Here is a 16,420-nt window from a genome sequence, read left to right on the forward strand (position 1 = left end):
CCAGGCTCAACTTTTTCCCCAAATCTGTTATGCACCTCGATTAAGAACACTGCACTCAAACTGGAGTGTCCACTGAGCAATCGTGGTTACAAAGAAATATATAAAGCTCTGGAATTTGTTACCTGGTTTTTCGGTATGGTTGTTCATAACAGTGTTGAAACATTTTACCTAAAGATCGCGATGGCCGATCGAGCTTAATAGATGCTAACTCGTGCCAAGGGATTGTTAGAAAAATCAACTGGTGCATGACAATTTTGAGGTAGTAAATAGCTGTTGGACACTCATATCAGACGTGACTCAAATCAGGTTTTATTAACGCTATTTTCATTTTTAAAAGAATAGATGATTAGTAAACTCGCCCGACATTTCAGGAGTTGGTATGAAAATATTTGTTTATCTTCAGGTCAGGGTATATGCCACACCGGATAGAGTGGAGCAAGTAAAATATGCGTTAGAGGTTGCAAAGGTTACAATGGACTTGTATGAAAATCTTTTCAACGTTCCGTATCCTTTACCAAAACTAGGTAAGATTTTTCGTTTTAGCTTTCTATCTTGTAAGCAGTGTTGCAGTTGCTAACCTACTGACGTAAACCGCTAGTTGGGATTTTACGATCCATTATTTCGTTTTAACGTGTCCATGTGGCAACTATGTAAAAGGAGGGTGTTACCTGTGTTCCATTTAAAGTCTCTTCCCTTATAGATATGCAGCTTATCTTAGCATTATACAGTTTTGTTGTTGTTTTGCTTCTTTTTTTTTTTTTGTTTGTTTGTTTCCTTTTTTCATTTCGATTGTTCACGTGCGGGGTGAAATCTGCACGAGTTACCTTGAATTCCGCCGTGAGGGAGAGACGAAATGTGTGTTTCAGATCATATAAGATGAATAAGTGTTGACTTTGAGAAAGTCCTCAATTTCTCTTCACAAAATGAAATTTAACCTTTTCATGAGAATGCAGGATATTATGGATGAATATCAGTCCTTGATGACCCATTGTTCCAAAACAAGCAATATAAGAAAGGTTTGGAGGGGAAAAAACTAACTAGATTTGACGGAGCTATTTAGTGAAACCTGGAACATTTTGGATTATATCATTGTGATACATCAAGACTATCAATACATCGCCACATTCCAGGTTATTGGTACATCAGCACATTCAAAACTGGAATTGATTCGGATCACCGCTGGAATTAATTTGGAAATCTAAACATTTGGACTTATGGTAGAACGTTTAGGACTATTTGGAATATAATTCACAATACGCTAAGTTCTGTTTACTTTATTACTTCGGGGAAAAATTGCTTGTTGATTTTTACCAAACTTGTTGGTTTTCGTTCTTTTCTTTTACTTAGTTTAATACCATGTGTTCATAACAGTATAATGCAAGTAAAGCCGAATTTATATCGCGCAATATTTATTTCCTTATGAATAAGCAAATTTAATTACAGAAATATAACGTTTCATTTCCAGATTTCCTCTTTGTTTTATGATATTATGTTTTAATTTTAGTATTCAAAAAGAGCTGCCACACTGGTCTCCATAGTCAGATGATAGTTTCTTGATGACCTTGCTATAATCAATCTCAAATGAGCTTGATCACATATTGTCCGAAGATAGACTCTTCGGTTAATAGTCTGGACTGGTTTCGGTTTGCGGGTTTGACGCCATTTTACAGCACATGATATGCATGGTGATCAATCCATTAGTGGAGGAAGAATCCGAGAAAACTCCGAAAAGAACAACCGACTAACGGGAAGCTACTGGCATGCTTTCTTACATACCCACGTTGACTGAGTTAGACTCAAACCCACACGGACATAGGTGAGAGGTACGTGATCTGTAAAGGCAAGTGCCCTTGACCAATCGGCCAACCAGGGCCATGAGTAATCTGTGCATGGCCAGATTGTATTTGATATAGCTAGTCTTCAAAGTCGCCCGAGTTTATTAGTTCGATTGATAGCTGTGAAGATTTATGCTAAAGATATTTACCGTAAAGATATAACTGAACTATGTTTTATTTATTTATTTATTTATTTATTTATTTATTTATTTATTTATCTATTTATTATGTAAGTAAGTAAATCATTTGGCAACGCACCGCTTGTAATGTACTGCAAATCATCCGGACGAGCCGCATGCAAGGGAAACAACTTTTAAGCGACTATGATTTATTTCGTGGACAATTTATGGTTCTTGATACGGTTTTACTTAAAAAGAAAATAATAAACCCCATGAAATTAAAGAATAGGTTATGTCAGTGGGTTTAAAAACTTGTCTACAATAAAAAAAATACCTCAGCCGATTGGGATAACATCGTTTAACGATTCAAGGTTCTTAAATATAGATAGGTGTGATCACATATATGATTTTGGCATAAATAATGTGAAACGTAAACTACTCGGTGGTGAAAGCAAAACTCAGCGAATAAGCGGTTTCGTGGCAAAAAATAAACTATTCTGTCCAAATGAACTGCGCAACTTCAAAACAAAACGTTCATCCCCCACCCCCGCCCAGCGACAAAAATTATATTTGTATATACTATTACCTTCTTTGTGACATATTTTTTTCTAAAAGTCGTTATTTTGAATTCATGTGCTTCCTTTACAGACCTTATAGCTATACCCGACTTCGTGTCCGGAGCTATGGAACACTGGGGACTCATTACGTTTCGAGAAGTGAACCTTCTGTTTGATGAAAACGAGGCTTCAGGTGCCAACAAACAAGGGGTGAACCTTGTAGTCTCTCACGAAGTATCACACCAGGTAATTTTTAAGTAATACATAATGAAGTTGCAAATGTCATTATTGCATTTGTATTACTAACCTTGACATTGAATAATTTCTGAAGATTAAACAAATCCCGAGAGAGTTTGTCCTTTAGTAATTTGACCTCCAGTTAATAGCTTTATTAATAATGTTGTTTGAAGTCCACGCAACAAAGACATTTTTAGGTGGCTTAAGTATTTTGGAGTTCTGACATAATTGCTGTTCATATAGCAAACGAGTACCATGTTTCCAATTTAATTTTAAATTGATTGATGTAAGACCACTATTTATTTTGTATATTGATTTCTTGTTTCCGCGCTATTTGGAAAAGGCATCGGGATGTTGTTAATTTGCCATTATGCGTGCTTAAGTTCATTATTGCGCTTGGGCCTATTGTAGTACAACTGATGTTTCACCTTTAAAGACAAAGACTTAAAAATCGGAGGGGGGAAAGGCGAGGAAGGTAGAGTTTCCGGATCGGGAACGTAATCAGTAACTTCTATAAACGCAGGAACGATTGGGTTTTTGTAAGGTGGATTGCAATTTTTCGTCACCATGATGTATCCAAGAAAAATTCATAAACCATGCGCGTTCATGTGTGCGTGTGTTTCAGATGGCGATTATCTCTTATACTGTTTGAGATACTTGACAAGTTGTAGCTGTAGCGTCTTCGGCATTTGATCTTATTTTACAGTGGTTTGGTAACCTGGTAACAATGGATTGGTGGGACGATCTGTGGCTCAACGAAGGATTTGCAACGTTTATGGAGTACATAGGAGCGAATGAGAAGGAACATGACTGGGGCATGGTCAGTTCCGGAAAATAGAATATTGTTCAGATTTGATAAGCTGCATTCTTTTTATTTTTAATAAATTAGAGGCAGATAGATTTATTTGTATCTGACGTAAAAGCAGACTTTCGGTAAGCTGACACAACAGCAAGCATTCTGCAATAACAACATAATACTCTTAGACATTTCTGCATGGCCAGACCGGAAATATGTTATCAGTCATGGCGAACGAGGGAAATTGAAAATAAAGCATTTTAGTCTGGCATGTTTATTTTTATTTAATTTGTACAAAATCAAATGAAAATTAATGTTGAAAATTAGTTTTTTTTAGCAATATTATGACAATCTCATATTCAGATTAAAATAAAACGTCCGAGCAACCAGAACAGTTGTGAATTTTTGCAGACTAGTTGGAAGTGAACAGAATATGGCTTGACGGCAACTAATGACAAAACTCGTTGCTCCGAAGAAAAAGAAATCTCGAATTTATAGATCTATCAAAATCTGATCTAGATTCCATATTGATTTTTAATTTTAAAATATTTAGTATCCAAATGTTTTTCACTTTCCCGTGATTGGTTCCTTTAAAACCTCGTTTTCTTTGTTCAGTCAAATTTAAATTGCATTTATTATTTCCACTGCACTCTCATCAACAGACAGATCAGTTTATCACAGATGAACTGCAAACAGTAATGGTCCTTGACGCTGGCGAGTCCTCTCACCCAATCATCAACAATGTGGAGAATCCGGACCAAATCAACGAGGTCTTCGATGCAATTTCCTACAGCAAGGTGAAAAAAGAAATTATTAGATAGTATGATCTTAAAATGAACTGTTATATATTCTCGAAGCTTTATTAGCAAGAAGGTCCGAACAGAACTTAGGTATAGTTCTTGAAGAAAATTTGCCTCATTGAAATTTAAGATGCAGGTAAAAGAGCTGCCTGAAACGTACATAAACTCTGCTTTTATACTGGCGAAATAGAGTGTCAAAATATTAAAACTTCCGCTTGAGATTTTGCTCAAACAATTTATAGAATACGGAGCCATACCATTTTATTCAGAGTTCTTTGTTAAGAACCTTTGGATAATTTGGATGAAAGGAAAACCTGGTACCGCTTTATTTCTGAAGGTTCCATTCATGTCATTTATTATTACGTTTAATTCCACTTTTTTCTGGAAGAGCTTACTCAGATAAACTCCAATGACATCGCTTACGCTCTACTTCTCGTAAAAACCGTATTTATGTTTTCTTTAAATGTATTTATATACAGAAATTGTCCAGGAAAAAATGTATGAAAACATTTTGCGAATATGTTTAGTCATGCTCTTTCAAAGACTGTGGGGGCCCTAGTGGCCGAGTGGTCTAAAGTGCTTTCAGTTACGGATCACTGCCATCTCACCTGTCTGCGTGGGTTCGAGTCTCGGATGCAGCCAATGTGGGTATGTGAGAAAGCTTGCCAGTAGTTTCTCGTGGGCCGGTGGTTCTTTCCGGGGTTTTCCCCGGTTCTTCCTCTTCTATTAATAGTGGCCACCATGTATAGCCTATCGTGTGCTGAAAAATGGCGTTAAACCCTACAACAACAATAACAACACCAAAGAATGTGATGTATCGCATGAATTATCCGTGTCTAACCTAAATTTAATTTACTGTACATTGTGTGCGATGGAGCTGTTTTTTGCTCAAGTCCTGAGAGAACACGAGAGAAAATGAAAACAGAAACCAAGCTAGGAAGACAATGGCGTTTTACAATCAAAAGGAATAGTTCTCTATACGTAAGGGGACAAATGATATTGTGATATCGTGTCATTTCTTTTTATGAAATAGCTTAGGCGTTAAACAGGTTCATCAATTTTGTTTTCAACAGGGAGCATCCGTGATAAAAATGCTTGAAACCACTTTGGGAAGAGACAGTTTCTTCAAAGGCGTGTCACAATATTTGCGGAATTTCAGTTACCTGAATGCAAAAACAGATGATCTTTGGGCCAAACTAGGAACGGTAAGATATCAGTTAAATTTAAACAGCTTCGTCAGTTTATGGAACATAATAAAATAGTCACCTCACTAACTAGCTCAAAAATCATAATGATTTCACAAAAAATGGAATAAAATATGCTATTAAAAATGGAAATTAAAAATATACAGCAGATGAAAGTGATACAAATTGAGGACACTACATGAGTATCCATTTCAAATTCACTTTATAAAACGAGTCGAATAATTTATACTATTTGCAAGTATTTGTGAGCAAAAAGTTGTAATTATTCAAGGAGTTTCATAAAAAAATTTGCAAATGTAAGATATCATGCATCGTATGACGAAAAATACTCATTTTATTTTATCAAACTGCAAAATAGTGTATCAAAATGATATTATAAAGCTTCGAATGACTCGGTCGTTATGCCTTTCTTTTTTTCCTTTTTGACATTATTTGTTACGTCACGAGTTCTTCTTACACGTGTGAGATACATAGAGGATCTCAAATTGATAATGATGTAGCGTTGAATTTATCAAACGAGTTGAATAGTGCCCACTTTTGCTAGCCTTCTGTATAGTTGACACTTTACTTGTAAGATTGTGTAGATTAATAGTTTTTGATAAGTCAGCATATTAATATATCATTTTATGTGACCCTGAGTAATCCAAACAAACACGTGAAATTCTTGCGCAGTATTATCTTTACTGATTGTGTGCAACTGTGGGAATTTTTCTTACCCCACCTTCTACAACCTTTTTTAGTATCACTATCAACATTTTGGCGACCTTTTGCTCGTATCAATTGCCGAAGAGGCATTAGAGGTACAAATACTACGTTGTCGGAATCTGTCCTATTTGCTATGGAAGTGGTTCGGTCAATGGGTAGAGGGCGGGGGTTACCCAAGTGACATAATGTTATTCAATTACGGCATTTGTATGTGTTAAAAAGCTTCAGTGACCTAATGTTTCTAATTATACAATTTCGAATTTAAATAAAATTTGTGAATTTCTACTGTGTTGTTCCAAATCAAAAAAGGCAAAAATCCAGTCACAAATGCATTACAGTAAATCTGGAATTTCTGCGTCCACTAATTATCCCCTGAAATGAATATCCAGTTATTGGAATGCTTAGCAGTATTAACTGACACGCGTTGGATGAAACATCGTAAACATCGTCTAAATATATGTATATGGCTTAACTAACTCAAACCGTGTAAAGTATGTCACAGCACAGGAATTTCTATGGTGTTTGATGATGCTGTCAGTCAAATGTTCTACTGATTTAGAATTATAGTTCTTGGAATTATAATTTGTAAACTAATATTTGTTTTTAAATGTTACTGGTTATAGAACTGCGTATTATTAATTAAATTTTCGTCTGAAATGTACAACGTCTGCGCAAGTATGAAAAAATTGTTTCTTGTTTCTTTTCAAACTATTTCCAATTATTTAAGGCCCGGAAAAGTAGGACATTATTCATACATTTACCATTACGTCACTACCAATTTAGGATCCTCTGTTTATGAATCCAATAAGCAATAACCTGTCATCATTATAATGATTTAAATGAGAGAGGACATACATCGAAAATGATCGCAATAACACTACCCATTACGTTCAACAACCAGGCGTTTTTTTTTTTTTTTTTTTTTTTTTTTTTTTTTTTTTTTTTTTGAAGTGATGATTGGCCATATATTTATATTTGTAACTGCTTTATATCAGCTATAAATACGGATCAGAATCAGGTCTAGTTTTGTTACAAACGAAGAATGTTTGATTGAAAAGCATAGCACCATATACTAGCTTTTTTATACTAAACGTTTGAAACTATTCAGTAAGTACCGGTGTTGTCAAATATAAAAAAATAACGGATCAGAACTGGGTAAACACGCTGTTTTGCTCTGCAGAAACATAAAAGAGTAAGGTTTATGCATTTTCAACAAAGCTTTCTCCAAATGTTAAACATTGCGCAATTAGTGCATAATTAATCAGTTCATTCAAAATAATGCTAAAAGAAAATCTTTTCGACCGAAATTTAATATATTTTGAGGGTTCGGGTTGGAGACGGGTTGGATTTTTTTTCTTTTCTTTTTTTTTCTTTTTTCTTTTCTTTTTTTTTTTTTGCTTTAGCCTGAGTTTCTAATTAAAGAAGTTTCAGGAATACCAGCTGGTTGTTTTAGGTATAAACATTATGTGTCCCCACAAAGGAGCCAAAAGAACATTTCAGTGATCGATTTGAAGTGATTTCATGTTCGTAAATACCATTCACATTTATTCAAGTTTAAATTTTTAAAAAAATATTCTCGTTTCTTTTAAATTTACAGTTACAATTGATCATTGCAGATTTCAGAATTCTAACTGTTCTGGGCTTGAGTTTTATCTGCGTTTTGTACTACCTGGTTAAAACATGAGTCATAAATGCAATAAAATATTTCATAAACTTTGGACATATTGATCATAACTTTTTTCTAATTAACAGAGTTCTTTCCACGGACGACTTCTATTCATACATTTATCTATTGTTTTAATGATACTGTACAAATATTTACGAAAAAGAAAACTTATTTTAAGAATTTCTCAACTAAAATATTTTTATTTCAGGTCGGCAACACATCTGTGAAGGTCATGATGGACACCTGGACTCGACAAATGGGTTTTCCCTATATAAATGTTACCGTGATCTCAATGCATGAGGTACAACTAGATCAAAAACGTTTTGGCGTCAATTCTTCCATGGCTATTCATCAATCGGATGCGCCATTCGGGTAATTATTACTTTACTTCTCTTGCCGGATGTGACGTCAGTATTATACAAGAAGGACAAGCTCTCTCTATCTCTTTAATTAAGAAAACGAAAAGAAGGAAGAAAAGAATGAAAGAAAGAGAAAATTTAGCAACCGCCTGCTGTACTGATCTGGTTTTAAGACTCGTTGATAAAGAACATATTTCTGCAGGAACTACAAATGCGTGTACTTTCAAATGTGTTTTGTTGATTCAAAACTTCGTTTTTGCATAAGCACTGTACATGACGAACTATAAATGGAATTTCGTGTCTCGTTTTTACGAACTTTTTCACTTAGTCCATAAGTCAGCTAGGTCAATCAGTCGGTGCTACTAGGGAAAACGACCGTGGTGTCATTGTATTTTAGATTACCATACGAAAACAGAAAATCGACGAAAGACCTTCCAACTAAGTAGCTTTTTGTCTGCATTAACACATCCTTATTTACTGTTATTATTCTAGTTAAATTAAAGTTTCTCTGATATATTGATATTTTTTCATGATTCGGCGATGTCCGTCAGGAAACAACATACATCAAGCGAACACGGTTTTAGCGTTATAATATTAAATTAGAATAAGATTGAACTCGCGCTTTTCTATGAATATTTTATGTCAGACATGAAATACAGAATTATGTAAATATACCTAAAATATAGATGGATGAATCTGTGCAAAAAATACTCTTTGTTCCTTGATAGTTGGTGAATCACATTCCTGTTTTGCACCTTCTATAGGTGATTTTCACGTAGTTTCAATGCTTGCGTTTAAATGTAATAATATAGGTTGCTGTATAATGCTTTCAAATTATTAACTGTTCTTGTATGAAGGATTCCTTTGATAGTCGTATGCTTATAAAATGTAGTCGGTCACCTCATGGTTCTATAAAGGTGTATGTTTCTCTGGTTAGAAAAATCGATGACTATTGTGCGGAATTCCTTAACAGGCTTTATAATGTAGTCGATCTTTGCTGGGTAGAGGAAAGGATGCGTTTAAATAGAATAATCGAGTTAGTGTTTACAAAGAATTCGTTTTCAACATGACCCATTTAGAGGAAAGAAGTTCTTTAGGATATCGGAAAAGTTAACGTTAACGACAGAGACAAATACAGCCGGTGCATCGCCGTCAGGGTTTGCATAGATTTTTCCCAGACCTTCAATACCTTTTCAAATACCGCAGAGAAATCAACCACTTTTTCTCTCCACTGTGTGTACGGTTTTCTCTGGATGTAGCTGGGCACACTTCCATCTGACTTTCCAGCCAGGGTCTTCCACATTGTGCATTGTATATTGGACACTACGTGCAAACCAGTAAGGCTCTGACGAAGACAACATCCTTTGCTGACCAGATAGCCAAAGATGTAGATATAGTCCACAAACTTCGGAAGATCAGAAGATGGGCAAAAATGCATGCATTCTTTGTAGCCAACGAGCTCGTCTACCTTGGAAGTGTCGTGGACTCGGTTACTGTCGAAGGTATTTTCGCGTAGTTTGTGTATCGAAATGTTCTAGAAGTATCCGAGTTTGCTGTTATGGTTGCCTTAGGCCTTATGCGAATTACTGCTTGTTGACACATACCCTCAAAATATAATGTCCACTTGGTGTATCTTAGATTAAAGCAAAGAAGTCTGCCAACGAAGAGGCAGGTCGATAAAGGGTGGTAGCGCTACTAGGGTCGGCAGATTTATGTCCAACAGCCCATAATTTGACTGCAGCAATATCTGGTAGATTCCAGGCCGACATGTTAAAATGTAATGGCCACGAGCTTTGGTTGTCAAACGTCGCGGTTGTACTAGAACAAAAATGCTGTATAGCAGCCGATAAGAAACTCTGCAACCGATTGCAGCATATATTGGTTCCAGTCAGGAAAAAGGGATGCTAGGGTAGAATACGAAAGCATGGATGTCGAAATCTGCGGTTGTCTTGGGGGTAAATACGTTACAGTAAATGAATAATTCGGTTTATATGCCCTGTTTGGGGACATGGATGGGAAACAACTCAAAGGCACACATCCATGACGTTCCAAAACCCCTGGGAAGGGAGGCTAAAATATTAGACCGGCCCCGGGGTGCTGGTATAGAACACAGCAATCCAGGCTCTATCTGTATGTGTGTTTCTCTGTGTACGTGTGTGCGTGAGCGCAAGCAGCAAACCCTTGAGTCCAAACACCTGTTTCACATGTACTGCAGCAGCAGAGAGACTGAGCCCACCAACTATTTCGTCCAACAGGACCATCTATCGAAAACTTTTCTGATAGAAGTTCTTATTTCACAAAAATAACCCTTCTATCCAGAAACTATGATGACTAAATCCTCTTTTCTGGATAGAAGGGTTATTTCGACAGCGATAACTCACTATAAAAAATGTTTCTTCACGTGGTGACGTCGACGAAACACTTTGTGGTCCAGTCTCTCTGCTGCTATCATGTAAAATATTTTAGGATTTTTAGTTAAAAAATGTATCTAACCCAACTCGGTATCGTGTCCTAGGATCATGTAAATTTATTGTTACAAACCCGTGTGGTTTTCGCTGTGCATGACTGAAGAAATTTCTGAATCTATTTATGTCCATGTCTCCGCTGCACCAAGTCTGATGAATATTTCTCAGCGTGTGTGCGTCAACTCCGTTAAACACTGCAAGAACGTTACAATTATCTCTGATCACTTTTGGAATTTGTGTATACCGCTGAGTCACATAAATGACATCAGTGTTTTTGTGTCGACCACGGGAGAATATTCTGGCTGGATTTTTTTGTTTATCCAACATTACATCATCGTACACAACTAAGTTGTTAATTGATCCATCAAGGTCGTCGACGGATGGAGCTTCTTCGATGTCAGTTATAAAATCAATAACATCTTCGTCGTTTATCGATTTTGCACTTTCGTTAAAATCTTTTAGCACTTGATAACACCGCTGATCGTCCACAGACGGGGCTATCAAATATAATTTATCCCACTTCATCCACTTCATTATCAAATTAAGTCAAATTAAGTAACAACTGCATCTTACCCGACCCAGATGGACCTATGATAATCATTCGGATTGAATTTGGTAGCGCTGAGTTATGTTTGATTGGCTCTCGTCGCTTTGTCGCGGAAAAGTCAGTGATTTCCATTAGATATATCATAAAATAAATATGGATTTATATTGTGTGAAATGCCGAGCACGTACCCCAACTACGGATACAACAACAATTACAACAAAAAATAATCGACAAGCGCTTACAGGCAAGTGTGAACGATGTGGCACAAAAACATTTAGATTTATTAATAAAAAAAAGCGGAGGTGATATCGCAGCCAAGTTAACAGCGCTGCCAGGAGCTCCGTGGGCTAAATATCCAGGAGAAAAACATCTTCCAGGATATAATTACTGTGGTCCAGGAACCCGACTTGATATCAGACTTGATGCTCAGGATCATCCAAAACCCGGTGAGTATCCGATAAACGCTATTGATAGCGCGTGCCATGCTCATGATGTAGCTTACCGAAGCAAGGATTTGCAACAGCGCCATCTCGCGGACGTGAAATTAATTCACGCGTTAAATGCCATCCCTGATAAATCTTTAAAAGAAAAGTTAACATCCTGGTTGATAAAATCCGCAATGAAAGGTAAATTAGCGTTAGGTACTGGTATATAATGGAGTCGATTCATTATTCCCCAAGCGGATACTGGAGAGGTAACGCAGCAATTGATAAACTTGCCAGCGCGGCATCAGTAACACGCGCGGTTGCCAAAAATTGGTTATCCCGACAGGCAATATGGCAAATTTATCTACCGCGCCCTAAACAAATTCACTTTGCGCATTTCGATGTTAGTGTACCAAATGAGGTTCATCAGGCTGATATATTATTTCTGCCACATGATACTATCCGAAGACGCACATACAAGTACGCGTTAACCATAGTTGATGTTGCCAGTAGATACAAAGATGCGGAACCGTTAACAACTAAAACAGCATCTGAGGTTGCTTCTGCGTTTGAAAGAATTTATCGGCGAGGACCTCTGCGATGGCCAAATTTATTACAAGTTGATCCTGGCAAAGAATTTCAAGGTGCAGTATCATCGTTGATGAAACAACATAACGTCACCATACGACGAGGACACACTGAAATTCACCGTGATCAGGCAATTGTTGAGCGATTCAATAGAACACTTGCTGAGCGGTTATTTGGATATCAATACGCGAGGGAATTCATTCAGGATACGAGATCGCGCGAATGGGTTGCAAGATTACCGAGCGTGATAACTGCGCTAAATAATGAAATTACCCGAACCACCAACATGAAACCTTCCATCGCGATCACAAAAACACAAGGTGTTTTTCAAAAAAATATACCACTACAACGAAAGAAAGAAAAACAGCAAATACTGGGTAATGTTACTGTAAGATATTTATATGAACCAGGTGAACTTGAAGGTGGTAAACGAAGAGCGACTGATCCCATTTGGAGTGTTACCACACACAAGATATCCACCGTGACAAGATCCACTGGCAGACCAGCAATCTACAGGCTGGATTCAACTGCTCCTCAACGCGGATTCACCCGTGAGCAACTTCAGGTAATTCCCGAGGACACACAATTGCCGCCAAAATCACTGAAGTGACTTAACTAGCGCTGACACCCCGACGTCGATTACACTCAAGACAGGTCAACATGACATTATCACGTGTATGACCACGACTGTTATCTTTTCTGTCTACGGTAAATTGTCTTGAATTTTTATTCGAATACTGCCATAGCATTATACAATTACAGCTCGCACAGTGATTATTCTGTTGTTGTTTCAACGCAACAATGAAGTCATCGTCAAGATCAAAATCGCGATTATTTTTTTTGTCACTCTGTTTGTAACCGGCGAGTTTTTTTCTTATTATGTTGCTGTTGTTTTCATCGCTATCAGCGTTTGAATGAAAATCCGAAGGATTTTTCAAGACAATTCTTCGCAGTTGAGATATTCTTCTGACTCTGGACACCGCTAAGTAAACTAAGTTTGACCATTCGATTCGATCATCAATGATCCAGACAGTTGTATCTGAAATAGTCAGTCCTTGAGAACAATGAATGGTCATTGCGTATCCTAGCGTCCACGGGGATTTATTCATCGCTAGTGCATCCTCGACAGCATTGATGTCAACTAACACAATATCATTCAATACTAAAATCTGTTTCTCTGTCTTTCCTGGAATATCAACATCTATATTTTGTAACCGCGTATCAGTTGGTCTATAACATAACGGCGTTGGCAGCATTGGAAACTTTTCTTGTTGCAACCGAAATAGCTGTTGTTGAAGTGTGTCTCTGACTATCTTTCTACTTGCCACTATCAAATCGTCTGGTTTCCACACTCGTAAAAAGTCACTCATCGAAGTTTCAGGAATCATCTCGCGTATGATTTCACATTGAATTTTATTCGGTTGTAGCCTGATTAGTGTTTTAAATTCTTTCAGCGTTGCATCAAGTGCTCGGTAATCATCAGACACTTCTTCGTGATAATCAACAAAATTCCTCAGCCAATCATGCGGAGATGCGCCGACAAACGGAGGTGGTTGACCGTGATCGCCGCACATAATCACTGCAGTATTTTTCGTTAACAGCCAATCAAGAAATGTTTTTAACGTTTCCAGCGATACCGTACAAATCTCATCCCAAATTATTATATCATTGATATATTTTGTTCCCATTCGATCTGACGTCCACACACCGCCGCTGTATTTAAAAAAGCTGTGATAAGTACAAGAATTGACTCCTCGCTGTTTCATCTCTCTGGCAAGCCTGTGTGTGGGTGTTAGCACAATCATATCTGATTTTCGAAATAATTCAATCGCTCGAGTTGTTTTACCAGACCCGCCCGGCCCGTTCAAATAAACAGTTTTATGTCTGGTGATTGGATCATCCACAGACGGTGGGGAAGATATTTCTGACATCTCGGATTTATAATAATTATCCTCGATTGCAACATCAGCGGATTCACAATACTCGTGCAACATCTCGGCTTTTATTCTCCACGAACCCCATTCATCTCCGCCGCAGAATTTCATTATACCGGTCAGTGATTCTGAATATTTCTTGTCGATGTAAAATGAATCCGTGGCAACTCTGACTGCCATACCAGGAAATCGATTTACCATCGATAACAAATTTATAGAAACATAAGCCAGCATTGAAGATCTCAAATGTGTGTATTGAGGCAATTCTCCGTCGATATAACTTACAATTGTGCCCAACTTTTTCCCGTCGGACAAGAACACATCCTCCCTGTTACAAAATATGTCTCTGGCAACCGCGTCGGCGATTATAAAATCCAATTCAGCTTCATCGATAATCTACCGCGAGTGATGCATTTTATGATCAAATGCTGCACCCTGAGTAAATTTACCGATTATTCTTCGTCCAAGATCTTTCGCTGTGCTTTCACTGTTTTTGAGTTTGATCTTGAGAATTTTAGGAGCCTCACTGACAATGACATCCATCGGGGTATTTGGACACTCTCGTGCATACTCGCCGATAACTTCTTCGAGGGTAACACGCTCCGGTGTTGGTAACCAAACTGAGGTCTGCGGTCGATAACATATGATTGCTTCACTGACAGTCAACGATACCAGTATGCCGCTGTCAAGCATATATCGCAATAACACTATTGGTACCCAGCGCTTTTCGACGAAGTGTCTGCCAAACCAAACATAACAAATCGGATGAAGCCCCGTAGCCAATTCAAACGAAGTCATACGAGCAAATCCTGTCAGGTCAGCGTCGGGTAAACTGCCGTTTACGGCGACTCGTGTCATCGAGTTCGTGGGATGTCCAAACCGCGCAAAGTATTCGCGGCACTCGCCGTTCCCGAGAAAGCTTCCTGGGTAGCATGCAATCATATCCACGGAAATCATATCCCGGTAGTTATACCGGGTATTCCACAACCCGCCATGACCATACTCGACACAACTTAACTGTATATCTGAAAGAAACTGACTTCGGGTTGGTCTCCACGAATTTCTTTCTCTGGCGGCGTGAGCGGCAACACTTGGAACTGTAAAACAATTAACCAATAACTGTTCATCGCTAGCATTTCTCACATACGTTTTTGCGAGTTTTTTCATTTGTTGTTGCAACGATTCTGTTCTGTATAATTCTCCGTTGGGTCTCACAAATTGATCATGCTCAGAATCTTCAGAGCTCCTAAATAACCACACTGACACAGGGTCGGTTTTACTCAGCGCGTAAATAACCTCGTATATGTTTCCAGAATAAAACTTGACAACACGGTCTCGTGGAAATATTGTAACCGCATCAGTCCACGCGTGCGAATTATGATCAATAATTTCAATCGGTGTTCCTGACTTTTTATAATGCTTCGAATTCTATAATATCTCTCCGGTTAGTGTTTTTACTGTTATTGAGCATTTTAATTTACTTGATAGCGCAGCAACATCATTTATTGTTGCCCCGGTATTCTTAACCGATTCACCCCATGATGTTATTTTTTCACGTCGCAGATCGGTTAAACCGCTTCCTCGTTTTGCGTTTTTAAAGTGTTCCATTACTCGCTCGGCTACACAATTCAACACCAACGACGTAGTCGTCGACGCAGTCATTCGCATCGGAGCGAGTTTATCAATTTTTGGTTTTTTTACAGGATATATTCCTTAAATGACTGCGGTTACAGGATACGCTCGAGCGTAATATGGTATATCAATCCCGGTCAGCATTCCTGGTTTACAATTGCTGCTTAACAGAGCGGTCTTTCCGTTAGCAAGAACAGGGTCGAGTTTGTCACAGATAATCCACGTATCGTCTTCAACGTTGACAATAAATTTTATTCTGAAAAAATATTTCTTTTCACGTTGATGAAAATCAATATAATCAATAATTGTTTTTGCTCGGGCATCAGTCATTGTAGCATCGATGATGACCTCATCACTGACATCGTCAGCGTCGCAGATAATTTTAAATGTCGACCATGCATGAGATGCGCCGTCGTCGCGAAATTCTTTTTTACCCTCGTTGATAATATTAAACAGATCAGTTAGATGCCGTCGTCGTGGATCTGGGTTTAGCCTGTCAAGATCGAATCTCCCGGCGCCAACTGCGGATAATTTCGAAAACACTGTCATA

The 16,420-nt window shown here is 37.8% G+C and overlaps 1 protein-coding gene across 2 annotated transcripts in view; it reads left to right on the forward strand.

The window, feature by feature from the left end:
* The window catches only part of LOC149803367 (glutamyl aminopeptidase-like), a 66,140-nt gene that overhangs the window by 22,237 nt on the left and 27,483 nt on the right, over positions 1 to 16,420 (forward strand). For both annotated transcript variants that reach the window (XM_089953076.1, XM_089953077.1), the window contains exons 4-9: positions 404 to 524; positions 2,603 to 2,757; positions 3,455 to 3,568; positions 4,207 to 4,341; positions 5,418 to 5,549; positions 8,129 to 8,292. In XM_089953076.1, the coding sequence (XP_089809202.1) occupies positions 404 to 524; positions 2,603 to 2,757; positions 3,455 to 3,568; positions 4,207 to 4,341; positions 5,418 to 5,549; positions 8,129 to 8,292 (821 nt within the window). The remainder of the gene's footprint in view (positions 1 to 403; positions 525 to 2,602; positions 2,758 to 3,454; positions 3,569 to 4,206; positions 4,342 to 5,417; positions 5,550 to 8,128; positions 8,293 to 16,420) is intronic.

The sequence above is a fragment of the Sinohyriopsis cumingii genome, chromosome 3 (genome assembly GCF_028554795.1).
Source record: "Sinohyriopsis cumingii isolate HCF-2022 chromosome 3, ASM2855479v2, whole genome shotgun sequence".
Taxonomy (NCBI): domain Eukaryota; kingdom Metazoa; phylum Mollusca; class Bivalvia; order Unionida; family Unionidae; genus Sinohyriopsis; species Sinohyriopsis cumingii.